At 46.7% G+C, this 27,336-nt stretch overlaps 1 protein-coding gene across 6 annotated transcripts in view; it reads right to left on the bottom strand.

The window, feature by feature from the left end:
- Positions 1-27,336, bottom strand: part of RALGAPB (Ral GTPase activating protein non-catalytic subunit beta) — a 2,501,232-nt gene that overhangs the window by 2,043,268 nt on the left and 430,628 nt on the right. For all 6 annotated transcript variants that reach the window (XM_069652125.1, XM_069652127.1, XM_069652128.1 and 3 more), the window contains exon 7: positions 21,962-22,148. In XM_069652125.1, the coding sequence (XP_069508226.1) occupies positions 21,962-22,148 (187 nt within the window). The remainder of the gene's footprint in view (positions 1-21,961; positions 22,149-27,336) is intronic.

Here is a 27,336-nt window from a genome sequence, read left to right as displayed (position 1 = left end):
CATGCGGCAATCCAGATCGAGAACGCCCAGAGGACACCGATTCGCACCGTTCTCTATGTGCCTCTTTCCGAGAACTCGACGTGCGCGTCGAGTCTCGGTTGGACTTCATGTGCTTTGTGGAAGTGCTGTGGGTAGCGATTGTGTCGCCGGGGATCATAGCCGCCCTGCCGGACGACCTTCCGAGGTCGGGGACTTGCGCTCGGCTGTCTCTTGACGCCACGTTGCCCTCGCCATCTGAAAGTACTGCATCACTGAAGGCACCCTCCGCTGCCATGGCCTCCTGACGCCTGGCATGGTGGGCCCAATGCTTGATCGAACGGTCCTTAAGTGTTTTGGTTTAAACCTACTACACGCTTTGCAGTTCGCCTCGGGGTGGTCCCTCGGCAAGCAAAGATTGCACGTGGCGTGTCTGTCAACCCAAGGGTATTTGCGGTTGCACTTGGGGCAGAATTGGAAAGGGTACCCCTCCATACGCACCTTGTGGCAGCGGGCTGTTAAGTGTATGAATATATAAGAATGTACCTACATACCAAAAGAGTGTAGAGTATGTCCACCCCCCACTCTCCCTACTTGCAGGGCCAAGGCCAGAGGCCTTCGGAGGCCCAAATCCGTCGTGCAGCTGTCGACGGTCGATTTCTTCTCCGGGCCGGCGTCGAGTGTGGAAGTTCGGTGACTCAACGTTGGGGTGGAGAATGGGGAAAATATAACGATGTTTTACAAAAGTATGGCTAAGGCCAGGAAACTCTGTGAAATGCTTCCGACCAGTATGGCGGAAAAAAAACAATCTGAGGGTCCTAAAAGCGTGAGGGATCATGGGTACAGTGGATGTCTGTTATGGTTAAACTACGATTTGTCCCAAGTATACACAGGGAAGCAACATAAGACCACTTACCTGGGCTTGAGATATGAAAAAGACTGGAGTCGGAAGTAGCCTGGTGTTCCTGAGAGCTCTGTGTAGTCCCTTGAAGAGAGTAGGAATTCCCCCGAGTTCACCTCGACGGGCGGCTCTAGACTTGCCCGTCGAGAAGCTCTGAGGGAAACCCTCGTGGGGAATAAAACCCTTGGATGAGCTGCTAGTGTACGTTGTCTTCCTGAGTTGACCAGGCGTGGAAGGCTGGTCTACTTATTCTTCGGGCTGGTTTAAAGATTTGGCCTCAGAACTGAACTGTAGCAAGCAGATAAGAAAACAAATTAAGCCTGCCGGAGTAGAAAGAATCCTAAGCTAAGACTCTTGGGTCTTACCATGCGTGAGCATGAAGAATGCTGAGTGACAAGAAATCTCCCTTGGGTTTGGCAGAAGGTAAAATTGTACTGGAGAAACAGAAGAGAGAGAGGATAAGTAGTAGAAAATTAGACTCAACTCTAAGATGGGGGTATTAGCATAGGCCAAGGGGAAAGCCTACCCTTTTACTTTCAAGCCTTTTTGAGCCAGCCTGGAAGGATGAGAAGGTTTGCCTGGGAAGTTCCAGAGAAGAGATCTAGCTGCAATGAAAGATTCTCTGTAAATAGCGGGCCTCCAACAACCGGGAGATTGCCGAGAAGAATAGATAGTTGACAGTTATCTAGAGGTTCCCTGGAGGGGAGCGCGAAATGTGCTTTCAAAGCAAGGGGCTTACTCACGTACTGACGTAGTTTGCCCAGATTTGGCTTCGGGAATGAACGGGAAAGGTACCCAGCTGATTCCTATGAAGTAAGGAAGGAACTTGTGAGTAAGGCGCAAGAAATTAATAGAGGGATGTTTCGCACTCCTAACAAGACGAATTTACGAAGCGTCTGCTGGCTCCTACGAGAGTAGCAACGCGTCTTCCTCCTGGAGTTGCCGGGCAATAAGAGAGTAAACAGGAAGTGATGCCAGAGGTTTGCGAAGCTTCCTGGGAATGAACCACTATCCTGTCTAGTATGATCGGGTTAGGTGCCGAGGCGGCGGTCATCTTGGAATCAGGAACAACTAGACTACACCATAGGTTATTTCTAAGTGCTGAAGCGACGGCCATGTTGGAAGTAGGCCGAAATGTGAAATTCGTATTGGTGATCATCACAACGTCACACTAGGGATAGTATTACTGGCACGCCCTGTGTCGATGCCCATTTTCGAGTTTCAAAAAACAAACTGTATGTCACGACTCGCTCCCTTCGCTCCCGTTCCCGCCACTTGGGGGCATGTTTTGGGGCTTATTCCTTGCTGGACATTTCCTCCGAACCTAATGCCACAGTGCTGTAATGAATTGGGAGCGCAAAATCCCTATTTTCCAAACTACTTCCCTTCCGGATCCATTCCAGGTCTTTGGCAGCCAGCATGCTTCTTTAACCAAATGACTGTGTTTCCCAGAATGCCTGGCCCCCTGCTCCACCTCCACCCTTGCAGGACTAGGTTGGGTGGAGGATAAGCAACACCTGTGGCTGCAGGTGCAGCAGTCAGCACACCTGAGGCGTGTGCTCGTTTAGCAGCTTTAAAAGCCACAGTCTCACTTCAGTCCAGCGCTGGTCATCGTTTGCAGTGTTCCTGTTTTTGACTAGTCCCTTGTTCACTGTTCCTTGCCCTTTCACATAGGTCCTGGTTCCTGTTTTCTTGTTCCCTCCGCCCTGAATCTCTGATTCATGCTCTAATTGATTTCTGCTCCCTTGTTTCCCTTTTTTCCTTCCTCTGTTTACAGGCAGCATTTCTCAGTGCTTTCCCTTTTCAAATGCAGCCCAGTTGGTATTTCTTTGACTCTGTCCTTTGCTGCTGTTAACCCGTATGCCTTAGCCTTCCTCTTTAGCTTCCTGTCTTTTCCTTGGAAGGATAGGGAGAAGTTTGCATTGGTTATTTAGCTTTTTCCCGGCTCCTGATCCTTACTTCTTTTGGGATCCATTTCAGGTTTTCCTTAGCACTTCTGCATTTATATTCCCATTTGATTTTAGGTGTGGTGTGCGGTTGTTAGCTAGCTCCTGTGTGAATGCTTATGTTTTCCTCACTATTTGTTATCACTATTTCAACTTAGGTATTTAGTTTTCTGCAGCGGATCACTCTCGGCTGCCTTCCAGCCTTCACCCTTGCCCTGTCGGGCTCCCCACTTAACAGCGGATCACGCTCTGCTGCATTCCAGCCTCCGCCCTTGTCCTCTGGGCTCCCTGCCCTGCAGCCTGCCTCGCTCCGGCTGCCTTCAGCCCTTGTCCTCTTGGGCCCCCTGTTCTACAGTCTACCTCTCCCTGGCAACCTACAGCCCGTGCCCTCTGGACCTTCCTACTTCTCCCATTGCTGTTCTAGCCTCTCGGGGTCCCATCATCAACAGGATTCATGGGCTAGCTGACGTTCAAGAGGTTTATTCTCGTCCTTGTGAGTACAGTTCTTTAGTTCCCTTATTTGATACCATCAGAGTGTTAGTTCACAGATCCTGTCATTGCTTGCCCTCTACGTGGGTTTAGCGCTGTCAGTACCTGTAACAGCAATTGGGGGTAAGGCGCTTGCCGACTTTCCTCGCGGTCAGGTGCTTACCCCACATCCCTTTTCACATATTGGGTTTAATATCACACTCTGTTTGCACTCCTGGCTTCTAGCATACATGAGTCGTTGTTCCTATGTGCACATTTCCCTTGCCATATTCGCTGCCTTAGTATTCGCAGGACTAATCCTGACAGAATGACCAGCCCAAAATTCCCATTGAATATGGCAAGTTTAAGAAAGAAAGGCAGCAAGGCCTCTAACAAGTTTGTACAGAAAGCTTCCCCTACATTTACCTGTGACAATCAAATCACTAGTCTTGGTTTAAATGAACTCCTTGTCACGAATGGGCATTTACGAGCAGAGTATTTTTCCCATAGGATGGCTCATCCTACATTGCCTGATCCTAGTTCGATCTTTTGTTCTGATCCCGATTCTATGTCAGCGCAAGCCTTAACCGTAGAAAACAACACACTGTCAGACTTATTAGACAAGAGTACCTCGGTTGTTGAAACCCATGATTCCAGTTGTGCTTCACCTCAGATAGAACAGTTTCATGGTACAAACATAAAGAATGAAGGGGTTCCTTGCATAACTTCTGTTTTCTACCCTCAGTCCAAATACTTCTTTGCACAAGTACATACGGTAGTCCCTAATGTCAAGAGGTCTAAGGTCAATAGTTTGCTTAAGGGTAACACAGACCAAGTTAGTATGAGAAAGTATAAATCTCAGAACCTGAAAGCAGTAGAGGACAGTGCACAATCGGTGCACATCCAGATTGCCAGTGCAGGATCCAGCCCTGATGCTACTATGCCTCCCCCTGTGCCTACTGATAGTGATGTACAGTTGATGCAGGGCATACTAAGAGCCAAGCTTGAGGAGTTAACACAAGAATTCATTTCTTTACAAGAGGAGAATAAGATCTTGCACGCATTCCTGAATACACCTCAGACTTTATCCATTAATGTTGATGAAGTGAACACAGTTCAGCCCCTGAGTGCAGAGACTTTGGTAAATCATGATAATTGCCAATATGTTAGATCTATTGGAAGTGAAAGTCTTTCTTCTAGCACAGCGCTCAACCTGGGCACAGTTTCTAACAATTGTTCTGCTGATTATCAGGGATTGCAGTTAGCTGAAGATTTACAAGCCACTCCTTTACCTAAAGTTTCCTGTGTAGCAGTCTGTCATAATTCTGAGCTAGCACACATCCAAGCTTCTGATCTCCAAACACAAGACACAAAGGTGGCATACACAGATTCAGTCACTACACTAGGCTTAGGTCCTGCTCTTGATACAGCTGCTGAGACTGAAGTAGAGTTTAAAGCTGATGTGGAAGACGATCTTACCTCTGGGTTCACTCTTCCTTCTGCCAATTCTGATCAATACAAACAGTCAGAGACTGTACAGATTGCATGTTCTGATGAACTCATTCCACAGTATACAGAACCAAAAGACCAGCAGGCGAATCCTGAACTGTTGATTGTTAATCTGCCTCTTTCAGAAGCTAAGACAGAGGAATGGACAATTGACGAAATCCTGATTAACAGAGACTTTACTATGGTGATTCCACTGGTTGATTTTGACTTCCACAAAGAAAGAGACTCTGTGTCACCCACTAAAGAAAAGGACCGCAAGGGTACAGTTCAGTCCTTGGTTACTGGAGCCAAGGAGTCTAATGCCCTAAAGGTGCCCTCCATTCCTGAGACACCAATGTGTCTATCAACTTCTGAGACTTCTGTGTGTCCTCCTACAACCATTGACTCTTCTATGATCCAATCCACAGCCCTGCAGTCATCTTTGGTACACGTGTCTTCAACCAATGAACCACTGCCATGTCTGCCATTTCATCAAGAGCCTCCACCATGCACGGGGTTAGTCCCAAAGACCCTGACATGTTTGGATTCAGCTACCGAGATGGCTCCAACTTGCATGCCTTCCGCTTCAAAGTTTCCTCTGGCCTGCCTGTCTACAGCGACTCATCCAGAAGATCATCCTTCAGCCAGAGAGCCTCCGGTAGTCCATCATATGTGCATGTCTTCAGTTCCAGAGTCTATTGCTTGTTTACCTTCAGTTCATGACACACCGGTATCCTGCTTAGCTTCGCTTCCAACATCAGAGGTATACCTGTCTACACCATCAGATCCTGCTGTATTTTCTACTGCTCCAGACAGTCCTCCTGAATCCCAAACATTTACTGTCGATGAACGTTTAGAATGCCTTTCTTTTGCTTCAGGAGGAGCATCAGAATGCCAGCCTTTTCCACAAGACGATTCTCCCAACTGCTTCACTTTAGCATCAGAGCCTCCAAAAGATACAGCATCAGATTTTGAGACTTTTGCCAGCTCCCGCTTCAGAGTCATCAAGTTAGACCAAGTGGTGAGTCAGAACCACTCACCTGGGTGTGCACAGGGGGTGATGCAGACCGGCGTATTACCTACAGAACTTGTGCAACAGAATTCCGCCAAGAAGCACCAGTTGGGTGCTAGTAGCCGAAGGAAGGGAATGACTGCTGCAGTTCAAGATGTGTCTGTTATTGCTCCTTCTGCAAGTGTGCCTGAAATACCAAGTACTGTGTCTATCACTCCTATCAGTATGCCAAACGTCCCTGCTGTTGTATCCAACGTGCAATCAAACCTTAATCATTTTCAACCACAAGCCTTTTCCCAGATGGATGACAGAAAAAGATCTGAACCTCTACCTCAGCCGCCACCTTCTCTAATGGCTGAACATGAACATTTCCTGAAGCCAGCAACTTCCTTACCTCCCGCATGTGCGCTCTTGGCAGAAAGGCTAACAGAACTTTTACCATTGTCTAAGGCAAGTTGCACCAGCCTGCCTCCCTCCTCAAAGACTTACAAGGGTCCACTCCCAGTGACTGAGTTTCCTGGACCTTTCAACTCTGCTTCAGGTCTTGCAAGTCCTTCATGCCTTTCTTCAAACCATGAGTCTCTTCCTCACCAGAAGCCATCGATTCCAGCAGTATCACTTCCAAAGACAAAGCACTCCTATCATGGAAGCCCATCTGCCTTTGCCCACAAGCCACCATTTCCATCAGTGCCACCTCCAAAGAAAAAGCACTCCCATCATGGAAAGAAGAAGTCTCGTGCGGGTGGCGGGCACCCGAAGAGGGCCGTAGGAGGGGGTATACTGTCACGACTCGCTCCCTTCGCTCCCGTTCCCGCCACTTGGGGGCATGTTTTGGGGCTTATTCCTTGCTGGACATTTCCTCCGAACCTAATGCCACAGTGCTGTAATGAATTGGGAGCGCAAAATCCCTATTTTCCAAACTACTTCCCTTCCGGATCCATTCCAGGTCTTTGGCAGCCAGCATGCTTCTTTAACCAAATGACTGTGTTTCCCAGAATGCCTGGCCCCCTGCTCCACCTCCACCCTTGCAGGACTAGGTTGGGTGGAGGATAAGCAACACCTGTGGCTGCAGGTGCAGCAGTCAGCACACCTGAGGCGTGTGCTCGTTTAGCAGCTTTAAAAGCCACAGTCTCACTTCAGTCCAGCGCTGGTCATCGTTTGCAGTGTTCCTGTTTTTGACTAGTCCCTTGTTCACTGTTCCTTGCCCTTTCACATAGGTCCTGGTTCCTGTTTTCTTGTTCCCTCCGCCCTGAATCTCTGATTCATGCTCTAATTGATTTCTGCTCCCTTGTTTCCCTTTTTTCCTTCCTCTGTTTACAGGCAGCATTTCTCAGTGCTTTCCCTTTTCAAATGCAGCCCAGTTGGTATTTCTTTGACTCTGTCCTTTGCTGCTGTTAACCCGTATGCCTTAGCCTTCCTCTTTAGCTTCCTGTCTTTTCCTTGGAAGGATAGGGAGAAGTTTGCATTGGTTATTTAGCTTTTTCCCGGCTCCTGATCCTTACTTCTTTTGGGATCCATTTCAGGTTTTCCTTAGCACTTCTGCATTTATATTCCCATTTGATTTTAGGTGTGGTGTGCGGTTGTTAGCTAGCTCCTGTGTGAATGCTTATGTTTTCCTCACTATTTGTTATCACTATTTCAACTTAGGTATTTAGTTTTCTGCAGCGGATCACTCTCGGCTGCCTTCCAGCCTTCACCCTTGCCCTGTCGGGCTCCCCACTTAACAGCGGATCACGCTCTGCTGCATTCCAGCCTCCGCCCTTGTCCTCTGGGCTCCCTGCCCTGCAGCCTGCCTCGCTCCGGCTGCCTTCAGCCCTTGTCCTCTTGGGCCCCCTGTTCTACAGTCTACCTCTCCCTGGCAACCTACAGCCCGTGCCCTCTGGACCTTCCTACTTCTCCCATTGCTGTTCTAGCCTCTCGGGGTCCCATCATCAACAGGATTCATGGGCTAGCTGACGTTCAAGAGGTTTATTCTCGTCCTTGTGAGTACAGTTCTTTAGTTCCCTTATTTGATACCATCAGAGTGTTAGTTCACAGATCCTGTCATTGCTTGCCCTCTACGTGGGTTTAGCGCTGTCAGTACCTGTAACAGCAATTGGGGGTAAGGCGCTTGCCGACTTTCCTCGCGGTCAGGTGCTTACCCCACATCCCTTTTCACATATTGGGTTTAATATCACACTCTGTTTGCACTCCTGGCTTCTAGCATACATGAGTCGTTGTTCCTATGTGCACATTTCCCTTGCCATATTCGCTGCCTTAGTATTCGCAGGACTAATCCTGACACTGTAATACTCCGCAGCTTCCACTAGATGTCGGCCTTTGCACAGCATGTGATCTAAGCAGATTCCACAAGCCTCAGAAATATATATATATTCATTTATATATATTCATATTCTCTCTTTCTCTAGTGCATGACCTTATATGGGATTTTATTTTGAATTATTATTTATTTACAGCAAAAGTACACATACCATACATGTGAACATCAACAGCAATAAACATGATCCACATATCTGGAGCATTTTAAGGTTACTGAACAGTAAGATTAACCAAAAACGATTATGTTAACATTTTGAAGTCACAATATGATAAAATCTGCTATATACAAAAACGTCTTTGATGATTTAATCTATGAACAAACACATTAAATACAAAAACACATACAAAATAAAAAATGTAACTCACCCCTGCTTTGCTATCAACAAATAAATACATCTGATTCAGTTTAGAGTATAATCCCAGTAGCGCCAATCCAACAGAGTATTAGACTTTAGTGGGTGAGAGCCAAATGAAAATAAAGTATTTTTTATTCCCCCCAAATTTTTTAGCCAAATTCTCATGTTTCCATATTCTCTACACGTCTTTCACCCTTTTTACAATCAAAAGGGATCCTCAGTAGAGTTTAATGTTCTTCTCTTTTTCCAAACTCGGTGTTAACTATTAGAGTTAATTTTCTTTAGTTATTTTTAAATTATTTTAGAAGGTCCAGTTATAATCAGTCACTGTCCTTTTATTAGCTAGTGTCTGTAAAAGGTGAGGGATCCAATTGTCCTTCTCCTGGAGCAGCAGATCTGTTGTATATAAAAAAAACTTTATTTTCAAAAGAATAGCATAGAATCATAATCTTTTGGCTCTCACCCACTAAAGTCTAGTACTCTGTTGGATTGGCGCAACTGGGACAATACTCTAAACTGAATCATATCTCCTCTATCTCTGGTAGTCAAGATACAAGTATAAACGGTGTCCGGTCAAAGGTTCGAATCCAAAAGGATCGAATGCCAAAGGGTCGAGCCAATAGGACCTAAAACCAAAGGGTCGAATTTCTTTTAAAAAATATATATTTTTTTTTGGTTTCCGTGTAGGGAAAAGTGTTTTTTAACCACAAAAAGGGGGTTTGCCCCCCCCCCCCAAAATAAATAAATTTTTTTTAAAAATCGACCCTTTTATTTTCGTTCCTTTTTTTGATAGACCCTTTTGTCATTCGATCCTTTTGATTCGATGCTTTGACCTATAACCAGTATAAACCCTAAAGCTGACAACCAAGCACTGATAAGCTAACACTTGATAAACTATTTTGATTTGCCTTACTTCCTTTACTTCCTTACTTTTAATTGCCATCTCTAACTAAATACATCTACCTCAACATAGTGCAATTCCTACTAAAGAAATCATTCATATAAAGTGTTAAATGTGCTCCACAGCCTGATGTACAAATACTGACAGTTCTTATTTAACATTAACGCTTTCTCAAATTGAGAATGTATCTGCATCTCTACTATCCAGTCCTCTGCAGTAGGCTTTTTCCTAGTCTTCCAAACTCTTAGGATTAACTTCACTGCAAATATCAGTGCTTTATCTATCCATTCAATGTAATCTCTTGCAATCGAGCATCGCCAGTTACGAAATAATAAAATCACTTGTGCAGGTGATCTAGGCAATGTAATATTCAGTATTGTATCTATTCTGTCTAGAACTCCCCTCCAGAAAACACCTACATTTGAACAACTCCAAAATAGATGTAATAAATGTGCCTCTATCGATACCACATCCCCAACATAGTTTATTATCCATCAAGTTTAATGTATGCATTCTTACTGGAGTACAGTAGAGACCTCCTATAATTTGACTTATCAACCTCAAGCTCATATCCATTTTAGCTTTGGAACCAAACCTTCTGAATCATCCACGTATATCTCCAAATGTAATTCCCTTGACAAAGCCTCCCTCAACTTCACCAAATAATCTAGATGAATTGGGTTCAAGGGCATCCAATTCATATAAGTAGAAACTTTGTGGTCTAAACTAACAAATAATTTACAGAGTTCTGCTCTAGATTCCAACGTCTTACCAAGTATATTGAGTCTCAGAATTAACAGTCTCAGTAATTCCATGCAGCGGGCCAACTCCTTTCTCTCCAATTCAAACTTCTGTTGAAGTTCATGAAAGTCTAATACTCTGCTTTCCTCTAGAACGTCACTCACTCTCAGAATGCCCCTCACAATCCAATTTGCCAATGTATGCTTCTGTTCTGGATTTGAAGTGCTGAGTTATGCCAAAGTGGTGCATCATAATGTAGCCATTGGATTGGTTATTCTCTGTAAACCAGGTCACTAAGGCTGTCCTAGTAGAACATACAGTTTGTAATTTCATTGTTGATAACTTTTCCGTTGTGTTTAAATCATCCAGAGGATAAGGTTTAGAAATATCCCTTTCTAGTTTTAACTAAAGTGGGTACATCGTGTCATGATGCTTAAAATAATGTGTTGCCTTCTTAAGTAAAACGCCACTGATATTTCACAAGGTCCGGACAACAGAAACCTCCCTTCTTTACACTATGTAGCAGTATACACTTTGGAATTTTCAGACGTTTACTAGTTCCCCATAAAATGAATGTAGAAGGGGGGCGTGGCCAAGATGGCGGTCTGAGTAGACGTGCATTGGGATAGCTCCACCCAGGCCCGATGAAATATGCATGAATCCGACATCAGGCAGGCCAAAAACACACTGAGAGCAGCAGCGGTATATCGGGAAGTATCCCGCTTGTGAATCATACAAGGGAAATAACGCTGGCAAGTGGGAAGGAGAGAGGAGCCTCCGAGCTGCGGCAGGTCGGGAGAGCCGAAAGCGATAATGGCGGTTGGCTCCGGCTAGGAGCATAGAACGGAAACGGTCCCTGGCCCGGGGGTCCAAGAGCAGGGAGAGGGAGGAGATCAAGCAAGGTCCCCGCAACACGGGAAAGGGAATACAGCTAGAGCGAGAGGAGCTCTCTCGGTGAAGCTAGGTGAGGAATTCAAGGCGAGGAGCTGCGCGTTGGCCGGCTCAAGAAAGGCGAGAGGTGGAGAAGAGTAGGAGCCCAGCGGATGGAGACCGGAACGAGAACCAAGAAGGTACGGAGCGGTGAAGTGGAGAGTGCACGGGGACCGCGGACAGAACGGCCAGCCAGATGAGCAGGAAGCAGAGCAAGGGGACGACGGCCCCGGCATCAGGGAAAGAAGCTGCAAAGGAGAAGGGATTGCGTAGCGGAGCACAGGAGATGCTGTGTGACAAGATATGCGGGTGAGGCCAAGGTGGCGGGTGGACCCGCAGGGCCGAGTGAAGGAGGGAGAGCCACCAGAGCGCCAAGAAATAGCTGCCTGAGTGGGGAGGGACCGGGAAGTGCCACGGCAAGCACTATGGACATCAGACTACCGGGGAAAGGCAGAAGAGCCTCCAGAAAGTCGCGCCACTGCTAAGGCCGATAAGCAGGGGCTTGGAATCAAAGAGGGGCACACAGTTTGAAGTCTGACCACTCAGGGAAGGCTGAAGGGGCCTCCAGGAAGAGCCAGTGACGACAAGGTTAGCGGGCAGGGGCAGAGGGGTCTCTGCAGCTTGTGGCGCTCACGGAGAGCAGGCACATCAGAGAGGAGCCCATCCCCGAATAACTTGGGAGGGGTGAGCAGAAAGTGAGGCACAAAATCAGTAAAGCAGAAGAGTGGGCCGGGGCACCTCCCTCCTCCCCAGATAACCAGCAGAGGGGGAGGGGAGACAGGAGAGCAAACCGGCAGAGCCACGCACAGGACCTCGTGGGGGAGCGGCCTCCGGAACTAGGGAGGGTGAAGAAAACCCACTGCGAAGAGGAAATGGGCGACCCCAAGGGCCCCAGATGCAGGCAAAGAAGGACTCAGTGTACGGAGAGCTGCAGCAGAACTACACCAGATAACACCAAAAGAGCAAGTGCTGTGGGGGGGGGGGGGTAAGGAGGAGAGGCCTGTAAAGTGCGGGCTGCAGAGGAGGGGGCAGCAGCACAGACAGGAAAACAGCAAGAGAAACACGATCTGGCCAGGGGCAGCGTGGCACCATGCGGGAAGAATGACAGCAGTGGAAAATGTGTAGCTAATGGGACCAAAAAAGAAGAACCTCAACCTGGGTGAGCATGAGCAGGTGGGGCGCAACAAGGATCACTTACAAACCAAGCTTCCCATTTGCAATCTGGCGGAACAGAAAGCAGGCGCGATGGACCTCACCAAGGAAGATCTGCTCGCTGCACTGGTCAAATTCAAAGGCGAGCTAACAGACACTGTTAAGGCGGAGGGCGCGGGCATAAGAGAAGAGCTATCTCAAGCTATCACAAGCAACAGGAGAGATATTGACTCATTGGGAGAGAGAGTTATGGTGATGGACGAGCGCCTAACAGAGCTAGATGCATAAGAGCCCGAATGGTCGCGACAATCTAAGGAAACAGAGGGGAGACTAAGGGCACTTGAAGAGAAGTGTGCAGACCTGGAAAACAGGTCAAGAAGGGACAACATTCGGATCAAGAACATCGGGCAGGGAGCAGAGGAATCCGACCAAGAGGCCTGCAAACAGGAAATGTTAGAGAATCTGGTGGAAGAAGAGGGGGGGAGCAGGAGAATGGACCAAGGGGCGAGGCCCAGAGACATATGAATCCAGATGCACAACTACAAGGACAAGGCGCAGTTAACAGTGGCGGCCAGGACAAAGGGTAAGATCCGAGTGAGAGGGTACGAAGTGCTGATATATGAAGACCTATCCAAAAGTACGTTGGCGAGGAGGAGCGCCTTCAAACCATTAACAGAGGAACTTAATAAGAGGAAGCTAAGATACAGATAGCTCTTCCCAACACGGATTCAATTTCGCATGGGCAACGAAGAAAAGACAGTCACCCAGGTTGAGGATGGGCTGAGGGCCCTGGGAATGAACTCGAAGGAGACGAGAAGCGAAAATATGGATACTCACCAAGAAGCAACAACTTCTGTGGCCCGAACAGGGCCGCATGGCTAGACTACGAAAAAGGCGAGGAAGACCTCAGGAGTCCGACGGGCGAGAAGAGGCAAGGGGGAGATGGCTCAACAACACAGATAGAATTGACAGTGCCGGAGTACGTAGGGGGAAACTTACTTAAAGTGGGATGTATAAACTGAGAATATGGAATGTAAGGGGACTGAACAGCCCCAATAAGAGGGTAGAAGTTCTGGGAGGATTAGTTAAGGAGGGGTCAGAAATAGCCTGCCTGCAGGAGACGCAGCAGGAACTATAGACAGCAGTACCATGCTGCAGTAAGAACCAAACGCACAGGCGTGGCAATTCTAATTCATAAAAGCATAAAAATCAAAGGAACCAAGGTAAAAAGGGACATGGAAGGGAGGTATGTGATGGTAAAAGGGAGAGTAGGGGGGTCAGGGGTACACATGGGCATCAGTACACCCCCCTCCCAACCATGGACAAGAAGCTGTCATGATGCCTACCCCCGGGCATCAGGACCAAGGCCCTCAGCTCCGGGAGCAGGCATCCAGACATTTGTTTAAACCTCAGCAGCCCCAGCTAGGGGCTGTCTGGGTTCAGTCCTGGCGCCTTAGGCGCCAGGCTCATCATAGAAATCAGTCCTGGCTCCATAGGCGCCAGGCTCATAGACTACTTACCTGATGCAGACCATGCTGCAAAAGAGTCCAAGCCTACATGAGGCCTGGATGGGACTATTTTGTTACAGGGACTATTTTTTACTCGGGCGTGGCTCTAGGGAACTTCTTACCTGGAACTACTTTGGAGGCTATTTAAACCACACCCTAAACAGCAGCACATGCTTCGCGTTATTCTGCATCCAGCAGCATGATGCTCACTGTGCCTGCAGCCAGCATCCTGTCTTTTGCCACGCCCGCGTGCCTGCAGCCAGCATCCAGTCTTCTGCCACGCCCGCCTAGAATCCGGAGCTCCTACAATAAAGAAGAAGAAAAGGACAAGGTTAGAAAACAAATTTATTTCAAATTCCTCACCTAATTCCGGAACCATTTCATCTCCAGACCTGGAAAGTACATCAGTCCTGCACGCGTCCCTTCGCCAGCTCCAGCACGGCGCCATACTCACCAGTTCTCACAGCATCTTTCGATCCGGCACTGTCTCCATCATTTCTTCACCGTAATCCGGCACCTAGGGGACACAAGAAAAAACAAGGTGAGCCAAGGGAATCAACAAATACAACCTCTTACCAGCATAGATTTACCACCGGCGGTATTATTCCATAACTCTCCACATTTTCATATGCCGCATCTGTAAAGAGGGAGAAAAACAACACGTTAACGCATGCAATAGTTACCGGACAGCGTTGGGTAACACAGACTCTTACCTGAACGCCAGCAGCAGCTACGAGACCTTCTTCTCACGAATTCAGTTGCAACTTAAGGAAGGAAGGGGACAAGAGTGAACATCGGGCACATTGAACTCTTTGAACTTGATACTTACCAATCCCGCCAGGGACTTCAGAGTCAATACTTACCGGAACTCTCCCAACGCCTTCAAACCAGTGAAGTAACTGGTATCTACGCGCCCCTGCAAGACACGCAGGATTGAGAGCTCATCTTTTACGAACATAAGGAAAATACTTCTTCGGATCCAGCAGACAAGACTAGGTGGGCCAGTCCAGACAGTCATCTCTGCACTAAGCATCACGTTGAAGGAGGCCGCAGCTGTCCAGGTGCGATCGACACCCCTGTGGGGTCCAGGTGAGCGTAACAGAAAACAAAGCCTCTCTACAAATACCCACCCGGGTGTTATGGAAACCTCGGAAACCAACCAACTGGCCCAATTATTGGGGGAATTTAGGGCGGAAGTACATGCCGCTCGCCAAGAGACTAATGCCCTCAGGAGAGAACTGATTGTCTCAAAGGAGCGCACGGATGATCTGGCTAGGCAACTACTGCAAAACCAAGCTGGGCAAACGCCCCTACCTGGATATGGGGGAAACCCAACCCCCGTTTCATCAAGCAATCCAGTGCAAGTGGTTTTACCAGGAAATATTCCGTTAGCTCCACCCGAACGCTTTGCTGGGGACTCCAAAAGGTTCGCCGTGTTTATGAACCAATGCCGCTTGCACTTTTTATGCAGCCCGGGAGCATTTCCAAATGACCAAGCCAAAGTAGCCTTTGTATTGTCATATCTTAGTGGCAGCGCAGCGGATTGGTCCATTCCATTAGTCAACCAGGATGATCCTCTTCTCCGGGATTTTCAGGGTTTTCAAAGGAGCATGGAAAAACTATTCGCCAGACACTCACAGGGTCAAGCCCTGGACAACAAACTTTTATCCTTACGATAAGGTAACCAGGATCTGCTAACCTATATTGCAACCTTCAATAGGTTGGTGGTGGAAACCGAGTGGCCGGAGGAAAAACAAATTACATTGTTTCATCGTGGACTTTGGGGAGAACTCATAGATGTCTTGGCTCAAGTTGTGAACCCACCTCAGGATTGCACAGAATTTATAGACTTAGTGGTCCAGCTAGACCACTGACTTCAGAACCGAAAGATTGATCGAGCTAAGTTCGAGAACCGGTTATTGGTTAAACCCAACGTTGCCCCCAAAGGAACAGATGCATCTGAACCTATGCAGATGGGGGGGGGTTAAAGGACCATTAACTCAACAAGAAAGAGAAAGAAGACGACAGATGCAGTTGTGTCTGTACTGTGGAACCTCAGGACATTTTCTACGGGATTGCCCTACAAAACCACCCAAGAAGGTGGTAGGAGTTGCTGATAAAAGCCGCATAGAGCCTGATTCGAGAAACGACCACGCCCGACAAGCGTAGAGGTCTGCTTGCCGAGCTTAAAGAAGGACACTCAGACCTCGCATCTGATCATCCCAATGGTCCTACTTGATCCCAGGCAGCCATCACATATGCACGCAGTAAGGGCATACATAGATAGCGGGGCCGTAGGAAACTATATGGACCACGAATTGGTGTCAAGGATGAATCTACCTCTTTGCAAAAAGACCACTTCGGATGTCATCACCACAGTTGATGGAAATGAGATTGCCTCAGGGCCTGTAACTCATTCCACTACAGAGATGACACTGTTGAGTCAAGATGGGCATCGAGAGACTATTGCGTTTGATTTAATCAAAGCCCCACAGTTCCAGATAATACTGGGGATGCCATGGTTGGAAACACAATCCTTGTATAGATTGGCGAGAGAAGAGAATAACCTTCCCGGATTGTGCACACACCTGTTTCCCGGAGAAAACTTTGAACAAAGGCCTGGCTACAGTCGTTAACCCAATCGTGCAGTTACCTCAGGAATACCAAGAATTTCAGGATGTTTTTCAAAAACAACCGGCCAATACATTACCTCCTCACAGATCATACGATTGTCAAATCGACCTCCTACCCGGTGCACAACCCCCATGCAGTAGAATCTACGCCCTCACGGAACCTGAAAATCGTCACCTACGGCAATACTTGGACCAATACCTTGCTAATGGCTTTATTCGTCCTTCCAAGTCTCCTGCATCCTCAGCTTTATTCTTCGTGCCAAAAAGGAAGGTGACCTTAGAACGTGCATAGATTACCGCGCATTAAATCAGATTACGGTAAAAAAACGATACCCATTGCCTCTGATCCCCAAATTACTAGACCAAGTAAAGGATGCTTGTATCTACACTAAGTTAGATCTCCGAGAGGCATATCATCTGGTACGTGTCAAGAAAGGCGACGAATGGAAGACTGCCTTTCGCACCAAGTACGGATTATTCGAATATCTGGTGATGCCCTTCGGGTTGTGCAATGCACCAGCAGCCTTCCAGTATTTTATGAACGATGTCCTTCGTGAACTCATTGACTTCTGTGTCGTCGTATACATAGATGATATTCTAGTGTACTCCTCCTCAGAATCAGACCATGTTAAGCACGTGCGTGCAGTCCTTGAGAAACTACGCAAGCACAAGTTATATGCAAAATTGGAAAAATGTGTTTTTCATTCTACGGAAGTTGAATTTCTTGGATTTATCCCGACTCCAAAAGGAGTCCGAATGGACTCTCGAAAGGTGGACGCAATTCTCAAGTGGCCATCACCCACTTCAGTCAAAGGGGTACAAAGCATGCTCGGATTTGCTCATGTCTACTGCAGATTCATTCCGGACTTCTCCCATGTTGTACACCCCTATCACAGCACTTTTGCGAAAAAACAAACGCTTCTTGTGGACCGAAGAGGCTGAAAAGGCCTTCCAAGAGCTGAAAGCAAAATTCACATCAGCACCTGTATTAAAGCATCCACGCCCTGAGCTTCCATACATAGTAGAAACTGATGCATCCAGTTTAGCCATGGGAGCTGTCCTGTCCCAGAAGGATCCTGAAACCGGTCAACTTCACCCAGTAGCGTTTTGGTCCAGAAAGTTCTCAGCACCTGAGTTAAACTATGCGGTTACTGATAAGGAGCTATTAGCCATCAAATCTGCATTTAAGGCTTGGCGGCACTATCTTCTTGGTGCCAGGCATACTATTATCGTAATCACCGATCACCGGAACCTGCAGTATTTAAAAATAGACAAAGCCCAATCATCGCGACAACTTCGATGGGCATTGTTCTTTGCCGTATTCGATTTCGTGATCACTTATCGACCAGGCTGCAAAAATGGCAAAGCAGATGCCTTATCGCGTAATAGGGATGGGAGAAGCATATGCAAACTCGGAACTGGTGCCAATAATTCCCGAGCAAAGAATTCTTGGCATACCTACTCTACAGACACTAGAAGATATTCATTCAAAAATCCAACAACTCTTCGATCCAGCAACCCTGCAGGACTGGGTAAAGAAAGGCCCGGACTACTCAGTCGTCAATGACCTACCTTACTATCAAGGACAACTATTTCTACCACACAAGGAATTACAAGAACTAGTCATCTCCAATTACCATGACACCATGATGGAAAGGGCACCCAGGTATCGCAAAAACTGAAGTGAAAATTAAGAGACAGTTCTGGTGGCCCACTTGGCGAAAAGATGTAAAGTCATTTGTGATGTCGTGTGGCATTTGCGCCCAAAACAAAAGCCAGAAGAAAAAACCTGCTGGCCTTTTACAACCTTTGGATATTCCACCTACTCAATGGCACACCTTGTCTTTAGACTTTATTACAGATCTACCTCCATGTAATGGATTTAACACCATCCTAGTTATTGTAGATCTTTTTTCCAAGATGGCCCACTTTATTCCTTTAAAGGGGTTACCTTCTGCTTCGATTCTGGCCAAGGAGTTCCTCGAAAACATTGTTCAATTACACGGATTCCCTTCCGTATTGGTTTCTGACAAGGTAGTCAATTTATCTCGCATTTTTGGAAGAAATGTTGTCAACTGGCACAAATCGACGTGAGACTATCAACAAGTCACCATCTCCAGACCGATGGTCAGACGGAAAGGACCAACCAGACCCTTGAACAGTACCTACGCTGCATTCTACACCAGACCGAAAGCAATTGGAAAGATATTTTCTGGATTTCCGAGTACGCATACAATAACTCTGGACATTCAGGAACCGGACAATGCCCTTTTTATACCATATATGGACATCACCCTCGAACCTCAGAATCCGATTCGCCTCAGCACTTAGAAATGCCCGCAGTTAGTCAGTTGCACTCTACTATTACACAAGCCTTTAAGGAAGCCACAGAACATTTGAAACAAGAAAAAGAGAAATACAAGAAAAATGCTGATCAACAGAAGTGAAACTCCACAATACCAGATTGGGGATCAAGTTTGGCTGGCTACAAAACATATACCTCTGAAGGGAACTCGGACTTTTAATCCTAGATATTTGGGACCTTACACCATTAAGGCCATTATCAACCCGGTGGCCGTCAAATTGGAATTACCCTCTAATATGCGAATTCATCCTGTCTTTCATGTTTTACTTCTAAAACCAGTTCAACCAGGGACAAGATTAACCAAACCACCTGACCCCATCTTGATAGATGGAGAACCTGAATTCGAGGTAAAAAATATCCTGGACTTCAAGATAATTAAATCAAAACTTTTTTATTTGATCGATTGGAAGGGCTACGGACCACAAGAAAGATCATGGGAGCCTAGCGACCATGTTCATGTACCTCGGTTGGTGAAAAGATTCCATCAGAACTTCTCAGACAAACCGGGGCCAGGGGGAAGAACATCTTTAGGAGGGGCCTTGGGGGAGGGTGTGGGGGGGAGTGCTGTCATGATGCCTAACCCCGAGCATCAGGACCAAGGCCCTCAGCTCTGGGAGCAGGCATCCAGACATTTGTTTAAACCTCAGCAGCCCCGGCTAGGGGCTGTCTGGGTTCAGTCCTGGCGCCTTAGGTGCCAGGCTCATCATAGAAATCAGTCCTGGCACCATAGGCGCCAGGCTCATAGACTTTACTTACCTGATGCAGACCATGCTGCAAAAGAGTCCAAGCCTACATGAGGCCTGGATGGGACTATTTTGTTACAGGGACTATTTTTTACTTGGGCGTGGCTCTAGGGAACTTCTTACCTGGAACTACTTTGGAGGTTATTTAAACCACACCCGAACAGCAGCACAAGCTTCGCGTTATTCTGCATCCAGCAGCGTGATGCTCACCGTGCCTGCAACCAGCATCCTGTCTTCTGCCACGCCCGCGTGCCTGCAGCCAGCATCCAGTCTTCTGCCATGCCCGCCTCGAATCCGGAGCTCCTAGAATAAAGAAGAAGAAAAGGACAAGGTTAGAAAACAAATTTATTTCAAATTCCTCACCTAATTCCGGAACCATTTAATCTCCGGACCTGGAAAGTACATCAGTCCTGCACGCGTCCCTTCGCCAGCTCCAGCACGGCGCCATACTCACCAGTTCTCACAGCATCTTTCGATCCGGCACTGTCTCCATCATTTCTTTGCCGTAATCCGGCACCTAGGGGACACAAGAAAAAACAAGGTGAGCCAAGGAAATCAACAAATGCAACCTCTTACCACCATAGACTTACTACTGGCGGTATTATTCCATAACTCTCCACATTTTCATATGCCGCATCTGTAAAGAGGGAGAAAAACAACACGTTAACGCATGCAATAGTTACCGGACAGCGTTGGGTAACACAGACTCTTACCTGAACGCCAGCAGCAGCTACGAGACCTTCTTCTCACAAACTCAGTTGCAACTTAAGGAAGGAAGGGGACAAGAGTGAACATCGGGCACATTGAACTCTTTGAACTTGATACTTACCAATCCCGCCAGGGACTTCAGAGTCAATACTTACCGGAACTCTCCCAACGCCTTCAAACCAGTGAAGTAACTAGCATCTACGCGCCCCTGCAAGACACGCAGGATGGAGAGCTCATCTTTTACGAACATAAGGAAAATACTTCTTCGGGTCCAGCAGACAAGACTAGGCGGGCCAGTCCAGACAGTCATCTCTGCACTACGCATCACGTTGAAGGAGACCGCAGCTGTCCAGGTGAGCGTAACAGATGCCTACTTGGGAGGATTTATGGAAGAGCTGGGCAAATTTGGGAAGGGGAAATGATTATTGCTAAGGACTTTAACTTAGCAGCGGACCCCATATAAGACAGGTCAGGGGGGCTGAGGTGGCATGCAACGGGGACGATGTCCGGGCTACTGATGGGCAGGCTTCGGGAGGAGGGTCTTTGTGACGTGTGGAGGGCAAGGCACCCTCAGGAAAGGGATTAATCTTACTATTCCCATGGCCACAAGACCTATTCCAGAATAGACTATGTAATGGCAACCCGAGGTATAGTCCAGGCGACCAGTTTATACAAATGGGTCACATGACACTTTCGGATCACACTTCGGTCACACTAGAGTGGGAAAGAGGTAGCACCCGGAGAGGGACGGTGGGCTGGAGACTGGAGGAATACCTGCTCAGGGACCACGAGGTAAGGCAACAGATCGAGAACAAAATATGGGAATTAGAGGGAAGGGGGATAGCCCAGGGTTGAGATGGGAGGTGCTTAAGAAGCATATAAAGGGGTTCTTCATAGAGGGGTCTAAGAAGATTCGAGAGAAGTGGAGGGAGGTGGAGGAAAGACTGGAGAGTGAGATAAAGGAGCTTGAGGGAAGACACAAAGGGAAAGGTTTGAATAAAGTGGGCAAGGATTTAGCTCATGCAAGAGGCCAACTGAGGCAAATAAGTGGGTGTAGAGCACTCTATTAAGGTGCAGACAGAGGTTTTACAAACAGGGCAATAAAGTGGGAACAGCACTAGCGAGACAATTGAGGGATAAAGAACAAAAGGAATTTATAGACGTGCTGGAGGGCAAGGATGGAAGTCGGGTGGGGGCGGAGGGGGTCAAGAGAAGCATCGTAAGGGATTTCAATGCAAATTTATATGGGGAAGACCCAGTAGAGAGGGGGAAGCAGGCTGCATATTTGAAGGATTGGGAGGGGCCGAGGCTAACACCTGAGCAAAAGGATCAGTTGAAGAGCCCATAGGGTTGAAGAGGTCCAAAACGCAATATCCCGATTAAAGGGAAACAAAAGCCCAGGGGAGGATGGACTAACAGCAATATTCTATACAACGTTTTAGAACTTATTGGCAGGAATTCTCACATACTTATTTAACCACTTCAGGGAGACACAGGAGATTACCAAATCCATGAACAAGGCGCATATTACCCTGATTCCAAAAGTGGGGAAGAACCCCTATCTGTGCTCCTCATACCGGCTCATAGCACTTATCAATGTGGATGCCAAGATTTATACAAGGGTGTTAGCGGCAAGGCTAGAAGGGATACTGCCGGGGCTGGTGATGCAGGACCAAACAGGGTTCATACAGCAGAACAGTAGAAAGTACTAAGAAAGCCATTTCTAAAAGTCAAAATTTTACTAAGACAAAATAAATTGCATCTCATTGGCAAATTTCACCCACAACATGTGTATTCTTTACGATTTCACCCACCTTGATGTTAAAGCGCAGATTGCTTTGCTCCACTGCTCAACGACTGCAGGATGATGCCTCCAATTGGCAATCATCTCTTTGGCAGTTTTCCAATAGGGTGGTGTGGGAAAACAACGTGTACATGCCAGGAACCACACTTCAAACAGCACACCAACCAACTTATCAGCCAGACTCTCTGCTATCTCCCCTGCAAACAGGAAAACAAGCATTGTAAAAAAACCTTTAAAAAGCACGATTCTAGTAAGTTATGATTTGCATTTTCATCAAATGTTTTACAATAGTCTAGGAAATTGGTGGGTTGAGGAATGGGAGTATATCCTGGTGCTAATTGGTAAACTGCACACATAGTACGACTTTGCCTAGCAAAACCAACATTTACAGCCTGTTAAGATGCATTTCTAGAATGTGGTCTGTTGGACAGATTTTAGGAGGCCACCCTAGTTGTAGTGAACAGGTGAACTGAGAGGTTAGCCAAAACACAAACAAGGTAGCAATGGAGGGCAGTCAAGGCTATTCTCATGAGAGTAAGTGAGGTCAGGGGTCCACAATGAGTTCACACGATGAAGCACACACTAATTCAATTTATGCAGGAATGTACAAAAATACTATATTCCAGGCCCAAAAAACACACTAAAAAAATGGAACGAGCAGGTCATAATATCGCACTACACTTAATAAACATATACAAGGTCACCATAGGTTCTGAAATAGATTAAATTACTTAAATAATAAACAAAAGTAAGTGATGCAGAAAGATGTAAACAAGTCACAATAATTATGCCCTAGCCTCAGAAGTCCAATCCATATGTAGACTGGGGCCTTGTACCCAAAAGTCAAAATACACACCCCCCACACACCCCTGAATGGATCTGAAACGGGTAAAGTACTTGTGTTGGAGACTGATCAAGAGAAGAGATGCAACAAAGTTACTGGTACTTGAAAATGTGTTATGATCTTTCAGGTTACACCGCTCAGGTATGACGACCAAAAAGCTGTGGAATGGAAGGATACAAAGAGTTTTGTTCTCAATATGATCCTACGGAGGACTGGGGTAGACAAATGTTTAAAGTATTTATATAGTGCACCGTCACCAACGGAGTTGGTCTCCAGGCGCTCAGGCGGATCTGTAAACAAAAAGGTGGGGGGTGGGTTAGTGGGTGAAGAGGGCGTAGGAAAGTGAGGGGTGGTGTACTGTTGGCAGCTTCAGTATGGTTTTCACTGTGCGCTGAGCTTGAGTGTGCATATAGGATCAAAGCGGGTCCTCGCGTGCTGTTGTTGTGATCTATATGTTTATTTTTTGTTGGTGTGGTGAAGTCTGTGCGGTTCCCTGTGAGAGAGGTGAATGTGTGGGCATTTATGTGAAATAAGTATGCAGAAATTTGAGGTTTTGATTAGTGGGTTGTATGTCTCATAATCCCTGTAGTTTAGTTTATGTATCAGGTTGTCATAATGGGTTAGTATATTGTTTCTCTTCGTTTACTAATTGTCTAGTTTATGTGGTGATACTTTGGCTGGTTCCAGCAGATTAAATTGGCTAAGTACCCCAGGTTCAGTGAGCATTGTTCCTAGTTTGATAGTGGTGTTATATTATCCTTAACCAGCTCCTTGCAATCTATTTACTGTCGGTGGTCCATTGGGTGGTATAATCTTCTCTTCCATTTCCTGACTGTCTAGTTTCAGGGCCGGGGTTGAGGCTGGCCTCCATCTAAGCTTTGACCTTAGTACACCCAGGGGGCAACCATAATCCCCGCTTAGGTGGTGGAGTTATATTATCATTCCCTGCTATTGTTTCTGTTCTGTGTGTTAGGCAGGATCTGACCCAAAGCAAGACGTTGTCAGTGATTCCGGATACACCCAGTCTCATGATGAGGATGTTGTGGTTAACTGTGTCGAATGCTGCAGAGAGGTCTAAAAGTATCAGAGCGGTGCTGTTTGAGTCTGTGTTAGCCTTTAGATCATCCCAGATTGAAATACGTGCTGTTTCTATTCCTCTCATCGGTCTGAAGCCTTCTTGTGCCTGGTTTAATAGGCGATGTTCTTCTATGAAATCTTGGGTTGTTCTATATATGTGTGTTTACAGGAGTTTAACTGGGTAGGGATGTTGGAGATGGGTCTGTAATTGGAGAGGTCCTCTACGTTTCCTGTTGTATCCTTGAGGAGTGGTTTGATGTATGCTGATTTGAAGGCTTGAGGCCCTCTTCCTGGTGAGATTGATTGGTTTAAGACGCTCCTGTAGTATTTCACAGTCTTAGGAGGATAGCTCAGGGGCAGCGTGCTCGCCTTGGAAGCAAGACGAGACCGAGCACCACAGGTTCGATTCCCAGGTCCACGCTTAGAAAACTCTGGGTATTACGTGCGTTATAAATAACCTATCATATCATATCATTGGTGTTCCTTGTGCAAGGATTGATTTGCAGGTGTCAGGGAGCAGGGATCCGTGTGGGAGCCAGATTTGTTGCTTTGATTTACGAGTTTGATGAAAGTCTCCACCGATATGTGCGGGAAGTTTCGGAGTTTGTTCTGGTGTTCTTTGCATCGGTGAGTGTCTTCACTGTAGTGGTTGCATGGTCTGTTTTGAATGGTCTGTTAGATGGTCATGATTTTATTTTTGAAGTAGTCTGCGAGGTCACTGCATCATTTCTTCGATGGTATTTGAGTGTTGTTGCAGCCCGGAGGGGTTTTAATTTCGTTTATGATTTTAAACAGTTCTTTTTGGGTGTTTGGTGCTTTGAGGATTCTGTTGTCGTATTTCCTTTTTGTATGAATGGGTATGTTGTTGAAGTTTGAATTTTTTTCCGCAGTCTTTATTGTTCCTCTATTGTAGTTCTAGTTTTCGTTTTTTCCTTTTCATGGTGCCTGGTAGCGGGGTGAACCATTTTGCTGTTGCTCTTTTTCGGGATGGATTGAAAGGTTTTTCTTTTGCGATCTTGTCGATTGTTGTGGTGATCCAGTTGTGAAGTATATCTATTTTAGTGTCTAGGTCAGCTTCGCCCATGGTCGTGGTTTGGTGATCTCCAGTCATTCTGTTAAATTGGAGTTTTTTATGGTTCTCCAGTTTCATTTCATGATGATTGGTAGTTTTTCTTGTTTCCTGGTTAATGATTGCGGTTACTTACCCCCTGACTCTGATTTTCCCAGAGGACTGGATGTCCCGCTGTTCGTTCCAGTGAGAGGTGTGCAGGCACTGCAAGTGCAAGGATCTTTCTGATCAGGCCCAGGTGAAGGATGTAATCCATACAGACCTCATTTCACATCACAGGGAAAGCGAGTTCCAGCAACGGCCACCACACAAACAATGGTAGGCATCCTTCTAGTCGTGGTTGAAGAAGGCCAAAAAATGGCTTCTCAGGTGTATTCTGTTTTGCAATGCGTAAGATTGATCAATAACCACGACAAGTCAATGGGAAAATAGGATTAATTTAGTAAGCACAAGGGTCCACTGTCCTCTATCACCTGCCGGCCCAAAAATTCTTAAAATTAATAACTGGTCTTAAATGAGACCTGTTCGGGAGATGTATCATTGTTGTGCTTCATCCCCTGTCCTAGTGAGACTCCCAGCACCTTTTGCTCGACTTCTGGTCCTTTTTTGTGAAATCCTGAATGAGGCCTTTTGCCACTCATTTCTTCTTATGGGCTCTGTCTTTTGGAACTCTATTCTTTCTATTTTACCTGTTATGTGGAGTCCCCTTTTCCTCCATATCGTTTAAAGGCATCTGTATTACTATGGCAGCACACAGCTCTAAGGGAAGTGTTGCTGGGGACCCATAGGGCCCTCGTGTGAGATTCTTTTTCGATATCCTAGAGTAACTTCCAAAAACGTGAAAGGCTGAGAGATTGGCACACTCCTCCCTGCTCCTGTGACTTTTTAGTCACATAGACAATCTTCTAGTTATGGCTGGTGGCAGTGGACATGTTCTACCAGCTATTGTGTGATTTACTTAGCGCAGGCTATGTCCATAGGCCCGATAGTGCCCAATCGGGGCACCCAACTACCAACTTGGGGCCTCCCTTCTTTTTTTGCTATTACTAGCGTGGTTGTTCTCTGGTAACCGTTCTACCATTCTGGGAGAGGGAGGCCTGTGTGTGTGTTTTGCCTTTGGCAGGAGTCCTTGGGTGTCCCCGCCTAGGCTCCAGAGTGTCTGGGCAGGCAGGAAGTAAGGGAGGAGTTTATCACCCCGTGTCCTTTGTCTGCCAGAGTGCCTGAATGGGACCAGCTCCCACTGAGGATCTGGCTGTCTTGATTGGAAAGCCAAACGCCACCTTTCTGTAAACTGCTGGGGAAAATTGAAGAGGAGTGAATGCTGGAACTGTATAAAAGTGAGGCTCCTGAAGTGAAAACCAAATCAACCACAGGACACTGAAGTAACCCAAGAAGACGACCAGCGATGCCTGCAGACCCTTTGCAATACTGTGAAGCAACCACTGCTGTCTTGACCCTGTTTTCTGTGCGACAGAGGAACTCTGAAGAGGACGACGCCTTCCCTTTGACTGGTGGGAACAACCTGTCCCAAGACAGCCTTTGATTTGAGCCATCTCCCGAAGTCCTGTGAGTTTCCAGAGCTACGGAACCCCAATAACAGGAGACCTGCTGCTCATTTCGAGTGCATCATTGATTAAAGGCTGAATCAGTCCAAGTCTTTACTGAGCTCTCAAGGACACTCCAGAGACACAATCCAACTCATGCAGGTCCCCTTATCATAGTGTGGGACTGTAGGAACCAAATAAGATTGACCGGGAAAATCGTGTCCTTTGCTGGTGCAGAGTGACCAAAGAAGTTGATGAAAGCCGTGCCAGAGCTCCTCCCTCGAGACTGCTGCTGAGAGATCCCGTCCATTGTCCTGCCTTTCATCATCATACCAAGGAATCCGGAGGTCTGGTCCAGAGCTGCAACATTTCGGAGTATCCACCACAAACGTTTTCTTCAAACCTAGGGTACTATGGGGGGAAAAGGTATTGCTTACCTTATTCCAGAAAGTCGCTCCAGAGTGTGGAGTGCATGTCGAGGTATTCATGGAAATCCCCCTCTCACCTCTGACTCAAGCCACTACTTGTGTCCCTTTAGCAAGTCCTTTCACACGATCTCTGACGTTGTTTTAGCCTTCTTGTATCTTCTTTCCTAGAGACTAGAAAATATCCACAGGAACATTTGACTTCTGCTCCTTTTCAAGACCTTAAGCCTCCCCGAACTGCCTTTTAGCTAGGGTTACGTTTTTGACATTAACAGAATTTCTGTGCAGGGAAACCGCCCCCTAGAACCTGAAGCTCTGTTAGGATTACACTTATCAACTGTTTTCCTTCCCAAGAACCATTATCTTAAATCTGTATGCGGACTAAACGCAAATACCATTTAACGTTTTCGGTGCACGTTATTACAG

The sequence above is a fragment of the Ambystoma mexicanum genome, chromosome 3p (genome assembly GCF_040938575.1).
Source record: "Ambystoma mexicanum isolate Mex_15411 chromosome 3p, UKY_AmexF1_1, whole genome shotgun sequence".
In the NCBI taxonomy this organism is placed as follows: Eukaryota; Metazoa; Chordata; class Amphibia; order Caudata; family Ambystomatidae; genus Ambystoma; species Ambystoma mexicanum.
This window is presented reverse-complemented; position numbering and strand designations above follow the sequence as displayed.